The sequence below is a fragment of the Urocampus carinirostris genome, chromosome 6, assembly GCF_059441175.1.
Source record: "Urocampus carinirostris isolate Australia breed hairy pipefish chromosome 6, RoL_Ucar_1.0, whole genome shotgun sequence".
Lineage (NCBI taxonomy): Eukaryota > Metazoa > Chordata > Actinopteri > Syngnathiformes > Syngnathidae > Urocampus > Urocampus carinirostris.
Window position 1 is genome coordinate 12,405,227 of NC_142354.1, and position 23,318 is coordinate 12,428,544.

Below are 23,318 nucleotides of genomic sequence, written 5' to 3' on the forward strand. Positions count from 1 at the left end.
TAAGCGAATTTTACAGGATTTGAACGAATGAATGAATGAATTAAAACTTTATTTCGAACATTAAAATAAAACCAGGACAAAAACAATGACTCAATAACAAAATAATGTTAACATGTTCAAAAAGGGGTAGTATGAAGCAGACACTTATTTTCCCTACCCCTTCATCTTCCCTATTAATTACATTCTATAGATAGCTCCTCTTTTGTGTCCATACAACACAATCTCAAGGATACACACATTAGATAGGTCAGATATTAATAATTATAATAATAACAACAGTCACATATTTTATACACTAGTCATCGTAGTACCCATCCCTCACCGTCATAATGCCTCTAGTCACCAAACATCACTGCGACATCAATGATAATAACAACAATAGCAATGATAACAGTTATGATATAATAATAATAGTAACAATAAGAACAGGGTTAATTATAGTTGTAAACGCAGTATTTCCAATCTCTAGTATCACTCATACGCCATTTTCTTCATCTCTGTATTCTGCCAGGAATGTTTTTTTTATATTTATATTTGAACATGTGAATAGTTGGACATTGTTTGATCTCGTCTTGTAAATTTTTCCAAAGTTTGACTCCACACACAGACACACACATACTTTTCCTGGTTGATCTCACCTTAGGGATTTTGAATTTACTACAGCCCCTCAAGTTATAATTTCCCTCTTTCCGAATGAATACATTTTGGATGTTTTCCGGCACCATGGTTTTTTTTTTTTACCTTACATAGCAGTTGTGAAGTGAAAAATTTTACTAAATCATTCAATTTTAATAATTTGGACTGCAGGAGTAACATATTAGTATGATCCCGATATCCTACCCTGTGTATGGTTCTTATTGCACGTTGTTGGAGGATAAAAAGGGGCTCTAGTGAACTTTTGTAATTATTGCCCCAGACTTCTGCACAATATGTTAAGTATGGCAGAACTAGAGAACAATATAATGAATACAATGCATTATAGTGTAAAAGGAATTTGGCTTTATTAATTATTGAAATGCTTTTAGATACCTTAGTTTGGATATGTCTGATGTGTGATCTTTTAAGAGTTTACAAAACAAGTCGGGAGCTGATACTAAATATTGGACCTGTATAACCCTACTTTGCTTAATTTCTGGGGTAAATGGAAATTGTATATTTGTAGATGTGTTCGAACTGGGGGAAAAAAAGAAACTTGATGTCCATGCATCTCATATTGAAAGGAACCCATTTTTTCGGAGGACTATTTTCCCCTTTTGATGATTGAACTTCTTGCACACATGGTTTCAGCAGGCATCAATCTGGGGTGAGAGTGCCTATTTGCGTGTCGGCCGCTCTGCTTATGTCCACATATTAACATATTACTGGTCTGCTGCCAATCTCATTAGTAAACACATTAGCGCTGGCTGACATCAACACTCGTTACAAGTATCAATCAAGACTGTCATTTAATGAACTCCGATACAGCTAATCTGTCCGGTTGAAGTGCTTCAACGATTGATTTTCCTCATATATCATATTGGGCAAAATATGTTCAATTCCCTTTGACTATTTAGATGTACTTGTGTGACTGTTATGTACATTTTTCCAACTCCTGATCAGATGCTCAACAACAGTTATTTTCACTTTCAATTCCTTTGTTCCTGTACTGTATGCACGGTTTGTGGTTGTCCACCAAAGGGTTCGGAACAAAACGACAGTCTTTGTTATGCAAATGTTAATGGACATGCCGCAGTGAGGCCAAGACAGCAGTCAAAAGAAAGGAGAGCTGCTTGTTCACTCTGTAAGAGTTTGAACCCTTTTTTCACATTTTTTTCCTCTCCTGCACAAAGCTTAGCAGACACACTCAAGTTTATTCAGTGGTGTTAATCTAGATGACCCTGTCAAGGGAAGTCAGAGTTGTTTCAAAAGACATTGAGATTGTTATGGCTAAGAGAACGAAAACTCTTGGAAAAAAACTCGACGATGCATTTGTCAGGGAAATACATTGCTTGATTAAGATTTGAAATAAAAAAATTAGTAGACCCCGTGGATAAACAAACTATGGTGATTGGCTAATGTATTCCTAACCCCAGCTACCCCAGATAAAAACAATAAAGCAACAAATTATTGAACTGTAAGTACTACTTGTGTAATGTACATGCATATGATTAAACAGCATTGTAATTTAATGTACACGTAAAGGAACAAAACACATTTAATTACCTTTGGTGTGACATGACTTGCGCTGGTCGAGTGCGGTAGCGGGTGGATGCAGGTGGGGAGAAGACGTGTATTAAAAATGTATAATGCCTAGCGAGACAAGGGGAGCGATTGGTGTGTCTTTTTCATATTTATTGATGATTGCACGCTTCTTTTCCATGGTTAGCACGTTTTTGCTTCTAAATTTAGCATTACTGCAATCTTGGATCCATAGACTTGCATCATTTTTACTAAATTTATGAGATTTAAAACCGAGTCAAGGGGAAGGTATTGTGGGAGGTAGTGTAGCCAGTAGCATATCTGTATTTTCCTGATGCTGTGACACAAATCAAGAGCAGACCAGCATTTTATGTGAGGTTGACCAATAGGGCAGTGGCTCAGGAGGTAGAGTGCTCGTCTTGGGATCAAGAGATCTCAGTTCGAATCCCGGCTCCTCCGTGTTACATGTCGAAGTGTCCTTGGGTAAGACACTGAACCCCTAATACCCCCAATATGCAGGTTAGCGCCTAACATGGCTGCAAGGCCGCTATTGGGAAATGTGAAGCACACTGTAAAGCGCTTTGGGAAGTCTTGACTTGAAAAGCGCTATATAAATGCGGATCATTTCATTTCATTTCATTTCAAAAAGCATCTTGTTCCACATCTTGTTTTAAGGTGGGGATGCCATACCCCGGGAATCCAGTTTTTAACTTTTTTGTGACCTTTAAATTAATTTTTCGTTGTTACATAGTTTACAATTATTCAGCCGTTAACATCCGAATGGACTCTTCAGGCTGATGGAGGTCTTGACTCGGCCGTTTAATTCTATCATATGACGGAGAATAGCTTTTAAGCGTCTCACATGCGAGAAGACTGACCAACACAAATACAATTAGAGCAATTGTGTCCCTGACCGACAAACTACAATGCTTCAGTCTTCCACTTTCTCCCATTACATTCTTGCATCTCCTTTGATATTTTGTTGTCTTTTGTGTTATCCTCTTCCAAGAAATGCGTTCAACGGAAAAGGTTTGCACAGACACGTATCGATGCTATCGGTATCCATCATGAGATAGCACAGTCCTTCTCTCATCTTGTTTTACTTCTGCGTGATGGTACAGAGTGATAGGGTCGGAAAAGAAAGTAGGATGGATAGGGAGGTTAATGGTTTCTCTTCCTCTCAATCTCGCCCTACTCCTCTGTCGCTATCCATCGGACGTACAATTGGGGTCTGCTGTTTCTTGGTGGTGATTAGAAGAGGGAAGATGGCCCTCTGACTGATTGTCACAGAATCATGTCCGGTTAAAGATGGCATGACCTTCAGAGTCATCGACTGTGTTGCATCCCGTATTGGAACAGAGTATCGGCATTGATGGGAATGAATGAAATGAATACCATTTACTCCGTTCAGATGGCCGTAGAAGTGGATGCCTTAAATATAGACACACAATAACATTTAAGAAAAGGATTTAGTTGGTCAAAAAACATCTGTATCAGAAAGTGTCCAGAAACAGAGCAACAGAGTTTACAAGGATCCTCAGAATTCGAAAACGTCAACGTTACTTCAACACAGGGTCAACTCCACACCACTGTTACGTAATGTTGAAACTCTAACAAGACAGAAAATGAACAAGCCATGAAAAAGGAAATACATAGGGATGCTAACTAGCTGTAACTGGACCAAAAACTGGCCATGTTGGAGCACTAACTCTAGCTAAATAATAACATGATGGGGAAACAACTCTACCTGTTGGCACACTAATTAACTGAAAATGAATAAAAACATGATAGAAAGAAGACGCCGGCCATAGTGGAATACAAACTGGTTCTAACTGAACAAAACAGAGGAAAAAAGAAGACACAGGGAACATACTAACACATGGATAAAACTACATAATGAATATCTTGCGACTTATTAGGACATTTTTGTATCTGCTAAATGTTACTGCGCTACTTTTCATTGCACTACAATGCACTATTTATCAAAACAACTTAGCCCAATCTCCAAGCGCTACCTCATAAATATTTTTTGACTATTTATCCTGACATTCTAGTATCTTATTTTTCTCTTGTAATCATTTTTTTGTGTTTATCCTGCAGTGCCATGGTTAATTTCTTTGCACACAATGCTCACTATGTTTATTACATGAAGACAAATCGATTCAACACAGACTTGCTCTAAAAGAACAAAACATGAAAGGCAGACGGCACTAGAAACATTCTCACACCTGGGCGGAACACTTATGAGAGTGCTTTGACCACTGGACCATGAAATATGACAAGCACAGTGACTGAACAAAACATGAAAGGAGGCAGGTGTAGAATGTGTACCCACCTAACTACCTACGTACCTAACCACCCACCTACCCACCCACCTATCCACCTACCTACCTTGGTCATAATTCCCCCGACAGGGGTGAATGACCGCAAGACAAACACATACACAGACAAAAGAAAATAGGAAAAAGTAGCAAAAAACACAAAAAATTTGACCATGGCCGACCCAAATTCCCAAACACCTAAACAAGTTAAACACCTCGGCACCCGAGTTAATCATGCTTTTGTCCCTCCTGATGAAACTGGACACAAGAAAGCGGCCATGTCACTCGGGTCGGGGTGACACAACACACTCTTTTGTTCAACAGCAGGGCCCGACAGCTTTCACTGGTTTACCCCTGCCGCATCATACGGGTGCCCTGCCCATCCCTTGGAACACGTCTAAACATCCCACTTTCCTTTCACAACACCTCTCCACTCATTCCTATATCCAGCAAGAGCTCAATCTTCCACTACATTTAGACCTTTTTCATGCAGTGCACTCATAACACCATCCATCCACGTCAATCGCGGCCTTCCTCTTGGTCTCCTTACATTTACTTCTGCTCTGTAGAATCTCTTCAAAAGAATAAACAGGGACAATGCTGTTGGGATACTAACTAGCGAAACATGAAAGAAGAAACCACCAGATATTGTTTTTTTACTCTTTATTACATGTTTATCCTGGAGTGTCATGTGTAGTCTCAATGCAAGTAATGGTCATTATGTTATTTATGACAATAAATATGATTCAAATCAATATATACCCCCATGGTGATAAGTAACAGGAATGGCATGACAGAACATGAAACTACCAAATTGACCAAACGAATGGCATAATAGTGGGTAGCAATTAGGAGAGCTTCGAGTACCCTGTTATACTACCAAGTGATATAAAAGAGCAAACTATCAAGTTAGTAAGTAAAATACAAAGTGGTTACATTATAAACAAGCAAACATCTTTGGAATCTGCAATCAAATACATGTACATGACAGGTAAGGTCAGTCCTAAAAAATCAGGCCCGACCTGACCTGGCCCGCGGGTATTGAAGGCCGAACCAGCCCAAGCCCGATGAATTAACTGTTTATATTTTGTTTGCGAGGATTTTTTTATTTAGGAGGAGGAGGGCTTTTCTCATGCCGGAAGCGCGGCAAGTGGAATGGAATCCATCGCGTAGATCCTCCACAAAGAAAAATGAATCGAGAACAATGACTGGTGGATAGCTTAAAAAAGAAAGGGCACCAAAGGAGAAGCCCGGCCCAAACTGGAAAGAATGACTAACATATTGGGCCTTGCCCAAATACAGGTTTGGGCTCGGGCTTAAGATCTTGCCTTAATAGTACATAGGGAAATGCCACTTCAAATTCTAATTATTACTTCAGTAGAAAACCCACTAGCTATTACATCTGCTAGATTGTGATCTTTCCAACTCTCGCGGCTCAGACGTTTACCTTAGAGGAACGTCTGTATTCTCTTCTCTTGTGGCGCTGCATTCTCTTGCACTGGTGACCTGTATACACGGCAGCGGGTCGCTTGGCAGCGCTAATGGAAATGCCAGCCGCGTGGCTCCTCACTCCTCACAAAGTCCATTTACTCAACGGACAGAGTCATTTACTAGGCAGCCGGCCTCTCCTATCCGCACTTAATTAGAAGACCACCAGTCCCCTCTGCCTCGGCCACCAGCGTTTTACCCTGCTCACTCCTTTCCACTTAACATTTTCACTTTTTCAAATGTTTGTTTTTGCTGTTCTTTCAATCCTTTTTCCCGTCCTCGTCTGGTGTCTGTGCTTCAGTCATTGTTTGACACATGGATACCGAAAAGGAAAGGCTTTTCTTTTTCTGCGTATTCGTTTACATCTGGGTAAAAAAAAGGGTAAAACATGTGCTGTAGCTAAGCAAATCCGTTGAAGTTTTTATTACAGAATATTCTGGCAGCAACTCTCTGTATTATTCGCGCATGGATAATGGTTTGCGACCACCACTGGGCATTTAATTTTAGCAGAGCTAGAATCGCACACCTCCCAACAAACTTTTTTTCTGCTGGTCCGCACTCACGGCAAAATGGGATTGGGAATAACTGATTGTGGCCGCACCAGTGCAGTTCTGTAAAGGTGAATATAACGGTAAAACAAGGCCGCCAATCCCAACGAAATTGCGCACTGATGGTCCCCACTCGGAGCAATATGGGATTGGGGATAAGTGATCACAGGTGTGCAAGTAAAGTTCAATAAAGTAAAAAAACATGGCACCAAAAGTGTGCTCTGCTGGTTCCCGATTACAGCAACTTGAGATTGGTGACAAGTGCAGTTATTTAATGGGGAAATAATGGGAAAAAAAAACCTGCCAGGACGAACAAAAGGGTGTTCTGGCGCTCCTCACTCGCCGCTATATGGGAATAGCGGCTGCATGACTGCAGTTCATTAAAGGTGAAATTACTGGCAAAGAAGACCTGAAAACATGACTAAATAGCACTATAATGGCAATAAGGGATAGGGAGTAACGGATCCCAGCTGAACAAGTGCACTTCAATGAAGATGAAAACAATGACAAAAAAGCAGCTGCCAGGCCCTACAAAAGTGCGCTCTTACAGTCACCACTTGCACCAATCTGGGATTGGGCATATTGGATCGGGGCCGCATATGTGCAGTTCAAAAAAGATGAAAATGATGACCTGGCACAACAAAAAGGTTAATGGTGTCTATTTCCAGTAATATGGGATTGGGTATAAAGGATAAGTGTAATTCAATAAAGGTGGAAATAATTGCAAAATAAGAACCAACAAGCTTGTAGCAATATAAGATCTTGGACATTGGATCACTTCAGCTGCCTGATCTGAAAAAGAAAATGTGATCTGCAATTGCGTACACTGGCATTGAGACTTCAATTTTTGTTTTTAATCGCACTGTGGCCGCAAAACAAGGGATTACAATGTTCACATCAACGTACGTATATAGAATTAGCCTCTAATGTCAGATGCCTTATACAAAACATCCCGACTCCATAACAACCATTATTCCTCCAACATTTTTTGTTGATTTTTAAGGAAAGGCTCCAATATTCTATAAAAAGCAGACCGGCCAACACACCCTTTCTTCGTGCTTTACCCAATGCCGCCTGTTTTTAATGCATAAAAAAGGGGGAGATAGCCCCAGCAAGGCGGGACCTTTTACGTGTTTGGCTTTAATAAGCAATGAAAATCCGCGTTAAAAGCTTTACACGTCCTCTGGGTTTGGGGGTGACCGTCACAAAGGCTGTTAGGCGGACTTTTAAAGGCAGGTGATGGCGCCCTGTAAAAACAGATTGGAGAGGAAAGGTGAAAAGTTTGCCGGTAAAAGGAGACGTCGAAGCGGGCCAAGAAAGAGGAACTTGAGTTACTGTGCGGAGGCCGTTGTAAATAAGAGGAGATGGCAAGAGAGAGCAGCGGCCCCGTTTTGCTTTATGAGGTCATTTAAAGGAGTAATGTGGGACGCCGCTGGAAATTGGCTTTCATTAAGAGAGCCATCCAGAGCCACTGTAAGAGGGATGCAGAGACCTTTTTGTTAGCTTGAAAGCCTGTTTTCGTTTTTGTTTCTTTTGTTTTGTTTTTCGTTTCTGAAACTGAAAATGAACTGTATCTTTTTTTTTGTTACTGAAAATTTGGTGCATCTCTTCTAACATCAAACCATGGTTGTACTTTTTCTTAATGGTTAATAACGCTAACAACAACAACAATTATAACATTTGTAATTATAACAACATTAACTCTTTCAATGCCAGATGTTTCTCTCAATGGGAAGTGCCAGCTCCAGCCAATTTTCTCCAATGTAACTAAGGCCTGTAACATGGATCCTTGAAACGTCTTAAAAGGCAGTGAATTCATTATTCTAGAAAAATAAGGCCCTCCTTTTCAAACATTAATATTAATATTTATATTTGTTTCAACTGGAAGATTTATTAAAAACGTAATTTATCATGCATCATGTTAATAATGCCTCATGAATGTAGCAGAGGGCAGCACGGCGGCGCAGTGGTTAGCGCATGTGCAGCGCAGTTCTGAGGTCATGAGATCGAACCTCCTGTGTGTAGTTTGCATGTTCTCCTCGTGGTTGCCTGGGTTTCCTCCGGGCACTCTGGTTTCCTCCCACATTCCAAAAACATGCATGTCAGGATAATTGGCCTTGTCCCTAGGTGTGAATGAGCGGGCAAATTGTGTGTTCCTGTGTGCCCTGCGATTGGCTGGCAACCAGTTCAGGGTGTCCCCTGCCCATTGCCCATTTGCCCCGCGACCCTACTGAGGATAAGCGGTGCAGATAATGGATGGATGGAATGTAACAGAAGAGTTCTTTGGAATTAGTAGTTATCTGCCAGTTTTGACTGAGGATCCAGGAAGAATTGCAAACATCCTTTTTTTTCCCATGTGTAAAACTTTGGAGAGTGATATGTTTTTCTGATGGAAAGTCAAAAAATGTCAAAAAAACAACATCCATCTTTTAAAATTGCCTGTAATTCAGGAGGAGTCTTTTGGGGGGTCTTGTAACACTGTGTTTTTGATGGGCAGAAATCTTTCTAGTTGTAATTCAAATGTACCATCCCGGTTCAGGTTCAGTCTGAAATGTAGGAGTGTCAGTAAATCAACAATAGGTAAAACCTAATAGAACTTACCCTTCTTTCTGTGCGGAACGGTACCAAAATTATACACCACCTGGTACTGTTCTGCGGCCCGGTAGTTGCCAACCACTGAATTACTGACAGAATCCGACTGAATGAGGCGATTCTGAGGCTTATACCTGTCCTTCTTTCCCCTGCAGGTGGTGAGAGTTCCAGTGGAAAGTTGCGAGCAGTACACGACATGCGGGGAGTGTTTGGGCTCCAGAGACCCTCACTGTGGATGGTGTGTGCTCCACAATGTGTAAGTAGTACATCCGTTTTCGTGGTTAGCATTTTAAAGTGTAACTTGTCATTAGTTTCACCAACTCAATGGTTCTAAAATAGTGGGGCGACCCCCTCCCCTGGGGGTGCGAGGCTCCGTCAAGGCAGGAACGTTTCACTTAGGGACCTTTTTTTTTACTATCCAAGAATAAAGTACAATTTCACCTCCACTACACTAGGGTGCAGCGGCGTTTAAGTGGTGAGTGTTTTGTTTACATTTAGCCTCAATCGAGTGTATTAAGCATATAGTGTAAGCATTGCTTATAAAGTGTAGAAAATAATCAGGAAGCACTACACTAGATGGATAGATAGATAGATAGATAGATAGATAGATAGATAGATAGATAGATAGATAGATAGATAGATAGATAGATAGATAGATAGATAGATACTTTATTCATCCCTGAAGGGAAATTCACATTGGTTAATGGTTGGTTGGTTATTGTAAGTAATTTTGTTTGATTTCAATGCTATTTCCTATTTACTATTGCCTTCAAATCATATATATGTGTGTGAAAACATGTACAGTAAGAATATTCTCAGCTGTTGACAGAATATAGTTGTCCTATGAAGTAAAAATGACTTGACTTGAAGCATCATCACCCCCTATGTCACGTTAGATTTTATAATTATGCATGAAAAAACTTTTCCTTGAAATTTGTCTCTTTAGCTTCTTACGTAATACGATGGCTAAATTCTTAAAAGAGTCAAAGCTACCTTTCTACAACGAATACGCAACATCTCTGTCCATAAGAACACACTGTTACCTTTCAGCATAGAGAAACACAACGCTGATTCTTAGCGTTTACGTAAATTACGTCTTTTTTTTCGCAGAGGAAGACAACGCTAGTTTTGGGCATAGAAGAAGAAATCGCTAGTTTTTTGAGTAAATGTTGCAGTACATTTCGGCACGTTCGGATCACGAAAGTAGCATGACTTGAATTACTGTTTGAATGTTTATTTATTGTAATAATGCTGTTTATTTGTATTTATAATATTTATATATCATGTTTTCTGTCATTCACGGTGAGTCATAAAGTAATTTATTATGTTTTTTTTTTAATTTTATGTAATAGTAATGCCGGCCTACACGCCTTAGTATAATCTAACTTATCGGTATTGTCAGGACCAGAGCGGAAACAGGACCCACTCGCGTAACGTTTACCACAAGTTTTATTGAAGGAACGAGGAAGGGGTGCGCCCATGCTCCGAAGTTCGCTGGACGCAGGAAGCGGGTCGCTCTAGTATTCGGCTTGTGATTCGAACACGGAAGTGGATCTTCCGTGGCGAGCGATGGCGGTGTCAGGCCAGAAAAATGTGTCAGTAGCAAGGAGAGGAGAGCAAAAACGTGGCCGCGGTCGGAAGCGAGTCGTTATCCAGGAAAGGAGGGTAGACGTGGTCGGGGGACAAAAAGCGGTCGAAAGCCAGGACAGGAGAGTAGACGTGATCGGGATCAAAACGGGTCGTAGCCGCAGACAAACGGGAGCAAAACAGGACAGGCGAGGTTTAAGGTCGATAAAGGCTTGCCTTGAACACACAGAGATTTGCAGATGGACTGATAAGAAGGGGATTGACGGGACAGTGTTTAAATAGTGGGGAAGCCAATCTGTCAAAAAGCTACAGCCGGCGCCACACGGGCGGGGCCAATAGGGCTATAGGGTTATTGAAATATGACAATATGAACATGAGAAATATGAAAATACAGAAAATGCCTACTTGACTAATGTTTCTGTAATCACCAATCAGGACAATCTATGCAATCTGGCTAGGAATTTTCCGTGTATACGTAAATGGCCGTCACTTGACATCTTCTTCCTGTGGCAACAAAATTACCTTTTTACACTGAGTGAGTTTCAGCGACAATTACCCGTCAATGAAGAAGTGACAGGAAGTCCGCAAGCTTCTTTTGCTTGATTTCGTCTCCGGCCTTGTTAATTAAAGCTCGAAGACTTATCAGCGCGTTGGCTTTGCTTCATCATTAAAATGACAACATGGGGATGGGCTTGCACCGGCGATAACTTGCCGTTTGGCCGTCGCGCCGTTGCATGTCGTGAGCGCGTTGCCAAATCGGGCAAAAGCCCTGCAGATAATACGGGAGGAATATTAATGGGAAAATAATTTATAAGACTCGTTTCGGGCCTTTGTCGCCTTCAGCCACGTCTTATTAATTGGTATGATCTTTTTAATAAGAAGTAGAATGCAGATGGGCCCACCCTATTTTTTAAGGTACTATACAGATGCAGTCGAGCCCTACGGCTACCACATGAATCCATTCTTAGGGGGATCGATAAGGGAAATTGCCATATTGCGGGGGCTAAAAACCTATAATAATTAGCACAGAACCCTCAGTACCCCAATCAAAACATTAAAATAAAAACAAATCTGTGTCATAATTATTAACTATGTGTGATATAAACACATTTGTTTAAATACTATTATGAATAGATGTATATGTAAATGATTAAAAGGAAAATGAATTTCCATTGCTGGTATCTGAGCTGGTACAGTGGAGTTTGTGGGTGGATGCAGAGGGGGGAAAGAATAGGTGCATTAAAAACAAAACATTTCCCTTGCCAGGGTTTCATGCCCTTGATTTCCTTGCCTTAACTGCCTCTTTATAATGAATAATCATCGATTGTTTACATGAGGGGTTTCCAATGTGGTGTCCCCTTAAAGACGGAAGAGGTGCTTGGGGACCTGTTCTGAAGATAGCTCACCAGTGCTGGGTCATTGTTATTTTCTACTAAAATGTTTTTATTTAGTGGTAGGCTAAGTCTATTTAAACCTACTTCATTTATTAACCAGCTAATAATATAGTAACTACATAATAATAACGTGATAAGTTACTTTATTAGAAATGCATCCTAATATGGGGGCCCTCGTTAGTAACAAAATGTAGCTCTCGACTTGTATTTTTTTTGTATTTCTTGTCAATTGCAAGCTTTGTTGTTATTGTGTTTTCGCTTCTCCCTTTAGCATCACTGCTAGCCTTGGGACCTATAGCGATTATATACGGTACCCCAAAAGAAATATACAGTATTACCTCGATGACTCGTAGTCTTAACGAAGCACGCGAGATTTTGAACTTAGCAGAGAAAAATGAATTGCTAGAAGTTCATATCTGTATTTTCAAGACGCCGTGACGCTAACCAATAGTGGACCGGCATTTTCTGTGATGTCGACCAATAGCAGGCAGTCGTCTTAAAAACATGACTCATTCGACGAACAATGCAAATTTAAATTTGTATGTTTTTGGGGACGCAAAAGAATTTGTTGTCAAAGGTATATTGTGGTGGGACTACTGTTAGAAAAACATCATAAAGCGAGGGTGCCGTATCCCGGGGCTCTACTGTAGCAGGTGTGGCAGAAAATGATCCTCCTCACCCCATGACAAATGCCAAGGTGGGGGTGCAACTTTCTATGAAACGGTTAGCATCTTCCCTGCCCGCCTCTTTATTATTGTCAATCCTTCACCGTGTGCCACATCAGCTCTTTTCACTCACTCCCGGGACCGACTGTTGTTAGCAGCGAGGTGAAGTGATAGCTAATACATTATGAATAGTTATTAGTCAAACTGCTTTGCGGCGAGGGAGGCTTTTTTTTTTTCCGCTCTCCCTTTCTCGTCATCGACTGCTCGGTAATAAGTGTCGGAAATTGCTGACCCTTTTTGATATGCGGCGGGTTTGAATTGTATCGTTTTTACAACCCCGTGAAACTTTAATGGTCGCATATATTTATATATATTTCCCGACGAGTCGGAATTGGGCGGGACTGTAAAGGGAACAGACGAGGGTGACGGGGGTAACGATGTTTAGGTCTGCGGTAATGGCCGTGGCGAGCGGTGAGCTCATTTGTCTTCTGTTATTGCTCTGGTTTTCTACGTGAAGGTGATTGTTCTGCATCTTCGTCTTCTTTCCCAACAACTGTCGGATCATCTAACTGCTCCCCTTTTTTCTTTTTTTTTGTTCTTTCTTTGTTTCCCTTCTTTTTTTCTTTCTTTCTTTCTGTTCTCTTTTTTCTTCATTTCCCTTCTTTCTTTCTCTTTCTTTCTGTTCTCTCTCTTTCTTTATTTTCCTTCTTTCTTTACATTTTTTCTTTCTTTCTTTCTGTTCTTTTTTTGTTCTTTCTTTCATTCTTTCTTTACATTTTCCCTTTGTTTCTTTCTCTCCCTTCTTTCTTTCTTTCTTTCCGTTCTTTCTTTCTTTATATTCTTTCTTTCTTTCCATTCTGTCTTTGTTTCTTTCCCTTCTTTCTTTTCTTTCTTGCCGTTCTTTCTTTCGGTCCCTTTTTCTCGTTCTTTCTGGTCTTTGATCTTTCTTTCCATTCTTTCCGTTCCTCCTTTCTTTGTATTCTTTTTCTTGTGTTCTTTCGTTTTATGTGTTTTTTTTCTGTATTTCTTTCAATAATTTCTTTTTTCTGTTCTTTCCTTCCTTTCTTTTCTTTCTTTGTTTCTGTTATTCATTTCTATCTTTTCTCTCTATCTGCTCTTTCTTTCCTTTGTCCCTTTTTTTCTTTTTCCTTTTCTCTATATCTCGTTCTCCTTCTTTTTTTCTCTTTCTCCCTCTTTATCTCTCTATCTCTGTTTTACTTTTTCTCTCTGTCTCCCTCTCTTTCTTTTTCGCTGTATCTCTCTCTCTCTCTCTCTCTCTCTCTCTCTCTTACTCTATTTCTCTCTATCTTTCTCTATTTTTCTCTTTCTCTTTCTCTCTCAACTTCCACTTTTCCTTTTCTTAGATGCTCCCGCAAGGACCGTTGCGAAAGGGCCGGAGAACCGCAGAGGTTTGCGACAGACCAGAGGCAGTGCGTGGAACTCAGCGTTCAGCCCAAGAATATTTCCGTCACTATGTCTGAAGTGCAGGTAAGCTTGCTTATCGATGGTCAACTCTTAAAGGGGGTTTCTTTACAATAAAGAAAACATGTTTGTGCTGTAGGAACATCATGTTTACCGTGGCTAAGATGATACTTTGTACAGTTTATAAATATATATTTCAAACATATGCCATGGATTTAAGACAAATGTATTCACAAATACATGGCTTTTGATAGCAGATAAGTACTAGATAATAGATGAGCTTGATCACAGTACAAATTTTTGAGCAAACTTTGAGGTGTAGGCCACATAGAGTTCAAAATTTGCAAACATCTGGATTTTTTGCTTACACGGTCTCCAATCTGATACCTTGGAAAGACTGGGAAAAAGGATAACGTATCCCTATCACATATCAATTTGATCACATGCCAATTATAAATAAATGTACATGCAAGCATCTACAAGTACACAATATATTTCATTTTATATTTATTTAAAAATAACCATTTCTTCAAATTTGTTTTGAAACATCCAAAATTAAATCAAAGTCATTTTTTTTTAAATTATGGATGGAAACGCATAATAGGGCAATTTCAGATGTGTGTTTTTGCATGGAATTTCATGTCAATTTTGATGAAAAAAATAAATACTTAAGGGAAAAAAAGAAAGAACACAAAAACATACCCAAGTATGAGCAAATTGGCCTTGAGCGTAGCACACAAGAAGGGGACAAGATCGGCACCGAAACAACATGTAACTCCTAGTCCTTTTTTTCAATTATATATATGACCATTATCCTTTTTTTTATTTTACAACCCCTGAGCCAGCCTAATTCTAAGTTCCATAGTCGCATAAGATCGCAGATTTTCGTTTTTGCCACCATAACGTCAAACACAAATATTTGTTTCAAAAAGGAAAGGGAGTTGCTGTTTAAAGTAAAGTATTGGCTATCTTGTTCTTACAACAAGCTTTATCCCTCAAAGTCATCAAAGCTATAGCTTGAAGTTCTGTTAAAAAACTGACGTTTGCTTGTAGTTTTAGATTGAGTTGATTAGTTTTGTCATTAGGAATTGCCAGAAGCATCGATATAAGAGGTGTCATAAGTTTAATGTTCAGTAGATGCTTAAAATAAGGAGAGAAGACATCAATGGAGCATGCAAGAACAGGGGAGCTTCAGAAATACATTTCAACCTGTTCTAAAGGTCTTCCCCTGAGCCCTTTCTTTTTATTGCAGCCTCAACGTTACAAAACCAGATCTGCTCTAAAGAGTGTGATATCAAAGAACTCCAACATGATTGGCCGGTAGTGACTATGATGTAAGAAGTTTATAATAGTGAAAGCAACGGGCAACAGAGCGCGTCAAGTCAAAGTCAAAATAAATCACAAAACGTGATCTCCTGAAATACAATTTGCAGTTATCCAATATTGAAAATCGAACAAATCCACCAGATGGAAAATATAGAGTTATTATCATTAATTTAATCACAGAAATTTGCTTAATAGGGTTTTTTTATGGAACAAATGAACCTCGTAGATCAAGAGACTACAGTACATTTGCATTTCTGTAGTTCAACCACGTAAAGCAATTCCGGGAGTGCTACATCAATAAAGTGTGCCGTCTACATTTTTACTACCTAAAGCATAACACGGAATGGACCCGACATGTCTTTTACTGAAGAAACCCCCCTCACCAAACTGAAGTAAACACAGGTTCTTGGTGCACATTAACACAGACATTAACCTTGCTATAATTCTAATAGCTGCCATTGTAACAGATGCGCACACAAATGACTCCGCCCTTTGCACACCCCACTTTCATGCTCCCCTCCTCCAGCAGCCATTAACCCCCTCGTATGATATCTTATAACAATCCATGTCCACCTTGTCCTTGCATCGATCTCGTCCTGATTGCCTCGGCGTCTCTTTCCGAAGCTGGTGCTCCAGGCTCGTAACGTGCCCGATCTATCAGCGGGGGTCAACTGCTCCTTCGAGGACTACGTGGAGACCGAGGGGCTCATCCAAGGCGGATACATTTACTGCTTCTCTCCCTCCGCCCGCGACGTCATCCCCATCACCCGGAACAAAGGTACGAACGATTGGCAAGGTGTTGGAATTGCTTCCAGTCTGACTGCCTCCGCATTCAAATCGAATCAAATTTTATTCGTAAAGCCCTTTAAGCCAATGAATTGCCACTCAATTTGCTATGAAAAACGGTGAGTGTGAAATAAGAAGATATAAATCCCCAACTTTTTTCCCACCCAACAGTCAGGAACACAAAATACAAAGACACAATAAATTGCTAAAAACAAAATGGAAAAAAAAGAATAAAACAATTTCATACTAAAATAAACACACTAATGGCAAGGCACAGACTAACCATGTGAGAAACTGGACCTGGGGCAGGCTCATCCACACTGATAGGAATGGATATGTCATGTTCACCGATGTGAATCACCTGTACCCACTCATTTGGCGCCAATCGCTGCGGGCTCTGATTGGCTCCCAGTCCCTATTTAAACCCAGTCCTATCAATCCCCTGTTGTCAGTCCGTCTGCGAACCTCTGTCTATACTAGGCAAGCCTTTTTTTCGACCTTGACTCCTGCGTGCACCGTTTTTGCTCCCGTTTGTCTCCGGCTACGACCTGTTTTGATTCCGACCACGTCTGCCCTCCTGTCCCGGCTTACGACCTGTTTCTGACCACGACCACGTTTTTGATCTCCCAGTCCCGGCTACCGACCAGTTTTTCCGTCCCTGACACCGGCATCGCCCGCTACGGTAGATCCACTTCCATGTTCGGATCACAATCCGAGTACGAGAGCGACCTGCTTCCCGCGTCCAGCAAACATCGGATCGCGCCCGCTGCCCTTCCTTTTTCTTTAAATACAATTTTGAGAAAACGTTACGCTATTGGGTCTACCCTGTGTGCTGGTTGTGACAGGATAACCCTCAGAAAAACAGATTTTCAGCCATCAAAGCACACCATGTCAGTGTGGGACCTATTCGACCTAAAGGGAACACTGAAATAGTAAAAATGATCAATTAAAAGACGTGGGTCTTGAGCCTCTTCAAAATATCAAAGATCGCTGCAAACCTGATGTCCTCTGGCAGACCCTTCCATAAGTGAGGACTAAAGTGGCTGAATGCTGCTTCACTATAGGTTTTGTTCCTCACACCAGGAACAGTTAACAAGCCGCTGCAAAAGGACCTCAGGGACCATGAGGGCTGATATAATAAAAGCAGATCAGACATTTCGGATGTCCCAAGACCGTTAAGCCATTTAAAAACTAGTAAACGCATGGTGAGCCAATACAGCGGTTTTAAAACTGGTGTAATATAATTCCTACACCGGGTTCTCTAAGCACATGTGCTGCTCATTTTTGAAGTCGCTGCAAACTGGCTTTTGCTTCCTTTGTTCTTTTTGGAAAGCCGGGAGAACAGGGCATTACAGTAATCCAAACAAGATGGTATCAAAGCACCACTGTGTTGTCCTTAGAGAGACTCTGGCTATATTCATTAGATCAGGGGTCAGCAACCTTTTCGGTGTGGAATGCGACTTTCAAATGTCCTGTAAATCAGTGTGCCACACCAAGATTGATGACTTGCACAACAATTTTTTTTTATCCAACAGAGCTGTCATTTTACACCAGTCCGAATAAACAACATGGATATACATTGAAATTGTATAACTGACCAGTTTATTTTCCACTATTCTTGTTCATCAACAAACTAAAAAATTACTTTGAGCAACACGTGGAAAGGCCTGTAGACATCCATGACTTCAACTTTTCCTCATCAACAATGAACTACAATCAAAATCAAGTGATATGGGGGGGATTTTTTAAGGGTTATTGTTCTATCTTCTTTATTCATTATCCATTATCCGTTATCGTCAGTTCATAATACGCTACAAAGCCTAGGAGCCGGGACTCTTACTCTCAGCCAAAAGCCCAAGCTAAGGTCATAGCCTTAAAGCCTTGCTGCAATCAAGCATATTCACAATTCTATCGTTACGTACCGATACATTTGGGTTCTCATAATCAAATGATATTTTTTGGTTTGAACAAATTTATTGACACTAATAACAGAAAACAATCATGACAATCTCAACAGCAATTAAGCACATTCACAATCTTATATTCCAATATGACGTTTTTAACAGCAAACACAAAGTGAGGTTTGAACAACCCTTCTCGAAAATCTTATTAGCAATCAAGCATATTCACAATTTAATTATATAACATCTTTGTTAGTGTCAATAGATCCGTCCAGGCCAAAGCCGATTGTCCTCGGTCTGAACAAATCCACCGACACCAACAGCAGCAAAACAAACACGACAATCTCAACAGCCATCAAGCATATTCACAATTTTTTTATATCTGACAATATGACGTGACAATATGACGTTTTAACATTTTTTCCTGACATTTTCAACATCAATTAAACAATTTCAGAGTTATTTTCTTTTAACAGTAGTTAACCAGCGTGTAAAAGGCAATACTATTGTGCAAGGGCATGGACTGCTACCATACCATTCATCAATAAAATCTTATTTTAGAAACTATGAAAACACAGACCTTTAATATGCAGTGGGACCTCGCTACTTCGCGGTTCCACGTTCGCGTGTTCAGAGCTTCGCGGGTCTAAAAAATAATATTAATAAAATAAAATATTTTATTTTATTTTTTAAGCATTTTTGAAGGGGCGTCGCTACTTTGCGGATTTTCACTTTTCGCGGGTGGTTTTGGTCCCCATTTACCGCGATAACCGGGGGATTACTGTATTCACCATCAGTAAATGGTTTTGCGTGCTTTGCCATGCAGTGAGCAATGTGATAGCTTGCTTCAGTGGTGGCGTTTGTAGCAGTGACAAATGCTTTCAGGGTCTGTTTGCTTGCCGTACCTGGACACAACGCGTTTTAATGTCTCCGCCTTTCCAGACTCGTCCTTGAATTCATGTTCATGTTTCTTCTCGTAATGACGCTTAACACTTGTTCACGTGCGAGGTACAATGCTCTCGAGGAAAATGCACAAACAGCACGGTCATTTTTTGCACCAATCCTCAGTCATCTGTCCACGCTGGCTGAAAAGAACGAGATTTATTCACTGGAGGAGCTGTTTTTTTTCCGTTCATTTATCGCGTGACGGTGTTTCTGTGGCTGGGTTAAAACACGGATCTTTCCTCCTCTGCGAGGTGCGGCGCAGACACGCTCACAAACGGGGCAGAGGAGGAGGAGGGGCATTACCGTAAAGCCTCTGAATAAGAAATAATAATAAATAAGCGCGCAACTGAAAATGTTTGAATTTCACCTAAAAATGCGCATGAAAAAAAAAAAATCATTATTATTTTGCCGTGCGCTCGCGTGCCACTGGTTAATCCCTCGTGTGCCACTGTTGGCACGCGTGTCTTAGGTTGCCGACCCCTGCTTTAGATGATGAAACACAGTTTTAGTTATATTTTTGAAATGTGGAATAAATTTGAGCTCAGAATAAAAAGTAATGCCTACATTTTTAACACAATCTCAAGGTCCAAAATCTTGTAGTTTTGGTAAAAGTTTCTGTTTCTGACTTTCAGGACTGATGATCTCTCTTTTGTCCGGGTTGTAACTATGGAAAATGTTGTCAGACCTCTTTGTTCTAAGATGATGTTTTCTTCTGAAAACAAATACAGCTGAATAAAAAAAAACAGTTTCTAAAACTTTGCTTAATAATAATAAGTTGGACTCTGGAAGGCACTTTTGGCTCATTGTCATGCTGTTAATGTCATGACTACTGATGCGAGGCACCTGCCTCGGACACTGATTGGCTCCCTGCCACTATTCAAACCCCCGACTTTCTGTCACCGGTTGTCAGTCTGTCTGCGAACCTCAGTTCACGCTAGGCAAGCTTTTCGACCCTGACTCTCTCATGTTCTGGCCCTTGTCTGTTTCTCTGCTTCGACCCATTTTCTGATCTCGACCCTGTTTTTTGCTCTCCTGTCCCGGCTACTGACCTGTTTTTTCCGCTCCCGACACCGCCATTGCTCGCCATGGAAATACCACTTCCGCATCTGAGCAACTTGCTCCCCGCGACCAGCGATCTCCGGATCGTGTGCGCAATCCTTTCCCTTCCCAATAAAACTAAGCGAAACGCACGCAAGTGGGTTCTGTCTCCGTTCTGGTCCTGACAGTTAATTAATCAGCATGTGCTGATGTCCCCCCAAAGGGTCTTTTTTTTACCATGCAATCGGAAAAGCGTGCAGCTGAGCAGCCAGCAGAAAATATCAGTGGCACTTTTTTCCACGATTTGCTTAGTGTGACTCCATCCAGAATACCTTGTCATTACCGATAATTCTCGGCGGTTCCGTTTCAAAGCATCCTAACTCAGGTTTGCATTCTTTCCCGTCTGAAAATAGCACTGTTTTTGAATTCCCATTATCATGCATTATGCACCGTTGTCAGATTCACTTATTTCTTTTTTCTTCGCTTGGGAAGGACACTGTTTGTGTCTCTAACTTTGTTTCAAAGGGGAAGGGTGATTATTGATGGATTTAGAAACAGCTGCTTCCTCTTGTTTCCAGCACGGACGGTGTCACGTTTTTATGCCACTCAGTTGATGGACATATTCAAGGCGACAAAGCTTTATTTGCAAATTGAAATTTATAATGTTATGGGTACAGCAAACAATAGTTGTATTAATTATAATATATTATTATAATATATTCTGCCTATACATGCCCACATTTTTTGTGTCAATATTGTGTAAATTATATTTTCTTTTCTTTTAATCCTCACAGTAAAATGTGAACTGGAGTGCCACGTCCAATTTCGTTGTCACAATATGTTCAACCCATTTTGTAACAATGATAATAAAGGTATATTTTATTCTATTCTATTTTGTACATAGCTTTTTTTCATTTTGTAGCTAGTAGTGCAAAAACATTTAACACATTGACAACTGATCAATATATCAATCGACATTTTTCAAAATGCATGGATTATTTGGATTGAATTTGTCCGAGGGTTGTCTCTTTTTTTGTCTCTTGGGTCTTAAACTGTTGATATTTTCCCCCTTGTACCGTCCTCCATGGGATGCACCAAAATTAAAATTTGGGACCAATAATCAAAAATGTGAAACGTTTGGTCAAAAACTTAACATTAAACTTTTTTTAACATTTTTAAATGTAAAAAAACAAACTTATTTTGCACTGACTAGCTAACACAGGTGCTATATACAGACGCTGCCCTACTTTGTTCGTGAGTTGCTTCAGTGCCCTATTTTTTTTTTGTTTAAGATTCATATAAGTATATTTAAGGCTTCTATAAGTAACCTGTATTGTTTTGAAACTGAAAAATAAAAAAAATAATAATATGCTCCATAACGTTACAAACTAGGCTGAATGATAAAGCATAGTACTGAAAAACAAAGCCACACATTAGGCGTTGACATTCTGTGGTCTGTAAAGCCCTTTGAGACTTCTTGTGATTAAGGGCTATACTAATAAACATGACTTGACTTTAAAGAAGTTGAGTTTAACTTACTTTTGGAAGATGTGCTTCAAGAAGTCCTCTTCCATAGTAAAAAGTGGCTGAAAAACAGCGTTCCGACCATTTTCTCAACAGCATCAGGCTTCCTTATGCCACTTTCATAAGAAACGGCTCACCTCTTTACACTTTACACCAACCATAATGAATGGATGCACGAGATATTAAACAATAAAAACGTCATAGTTCTTAGTGTGCTAGAGGTACAGTGCAGTGTGAATACACACAAACCAGGAAGTAGAACCCTGATTTCTTCTTTGGGTGGATGCTGGGCACAGCGCCACCACACGCCGGTAGCGGTGGAAAGAAGCACTACACTAATGTCCAGTACTCGGAAAAAGGTGCACACGATACAAAATGTAACTTGCAATGTCTGGATATTTTTCGACATCTCGAAAAAAATGTTCGTATCTACCGTTTTGCGTAAATAGAATGGTCGTAGGTTGGGAGTCTGTATATTCTCATAAAACAACAAAATGGCATCTGAGTGCTTGAAAAAATCTAGGAATACAACAAAGAGATACAAAAAAATAACTGCTGAGGGATCAAAAATGCAAATAACACAGGTAAGTTTATTATATTTTAATTAAAGTGGCTGCTTATAAATTAGAAATAGATAGTTCATTTCATTTCATTTCATAGTTACAACGCACAATCTCATGGATATGGGTGTTATTGTGACAATAAAATGGGATGATGGTGGTGCTGTAGGAGGTGCAGTCTAATGCAACAAATGAGTCTCTTTCCTGTCCTGAAAATAAATAAAAGAAAATTAAACTTTTGCCTTACGTAGCTTAGTACCAAATAATCGACTCCAAGGTCGAGCAAATTGAATGTCACGCACGAAGTTCGTGTTTACAAATGGAAACTCCTGAAATTAGGTGTTATCATGTAAACATTAGCAAATGTCCCACTAGCGGCTAACACAAATGAAAAGACGTGAAAGAACACACAACTTTTTAAGTAAATTTCTTTTTGTCAAAAACTTGGCAGATCTCCTTTTTTAATAAGCAGCCTCACCGTGCATCAACTCCACCCCAAGTGAAAGCCAGCTTCGGAGGGCTCCCCTCACTTAAGATGATTAATTTGTTGCATCCCTATAGAAAATTAGATGTCTTTTGTCCATTTTTTAAAATTCATTTACAAATTATTTTACATTTCACCAATGAATGGACAAACTAATAACACGAAATAATGATATAACAATACAGGTTAGGTAGGCTTGCTTGAAATCCATTAAAAAGCTTCAATTTTAATGTTGTGTTATCAAGGATTGAAAAGTGCTTATACATTATGAAGTGCTTGTAAATGCTTGAGATTCTTGCCATGTTTCACAACAAGTCTGCTTAAAGATGAGACCTGTGCCCGCTCATTTGGTGTCAGCCGCTGCGGGCTATGTGATTGGCTCTCTGTCCCTTTTTAAGCCCGGTCCTGTCACTCTCCTTTGGTCAGTCCGTCTGCGAACATCTGTTGATACAAGGCAAGCCTTTTTGACCCTGACTCCCCCTGTCCCATTTTTGCTCCCGTTTTTTTCACCTGTCCGTTCCTGATCTCCCCGTCTGTCTCCGCTACGACCCGTTTTTTT

General features: G+C 40.2%; 1 protein-coding gene across 2 annotated transcripts in view; it reads left to right on the top strand.

Moving 5' to 3' along the window:
* Nucleotides 1-23,318, top strand: part of plxna1b (plexin A1b) — a 321,328-nt gene that overhangs the window by 149,696 nt on the left and 148,314 nt on the right. For both annotated transcript variants that reach the window (XM_088337907.1, XM_088337908.1), the window contains exons 5-7: nucleotides 9,283-9,383; nucleotides 14,138-14,261; nucleotides 16,146-16,299. In XM_088337907.1, coding sequence (XP_088194033.1) covers nucleotides 9,283-9,383; nucleotides 14,138-14,261; nucleotides 16,146-16,299 — 379 coding nt within the window. The remainder of the gene's footprint in view (nucleotides 1-9,282; nucleotides 9,384-14,137; nucleotides 14,262-16,145; nucleotides 16,300-23,318) is intronic.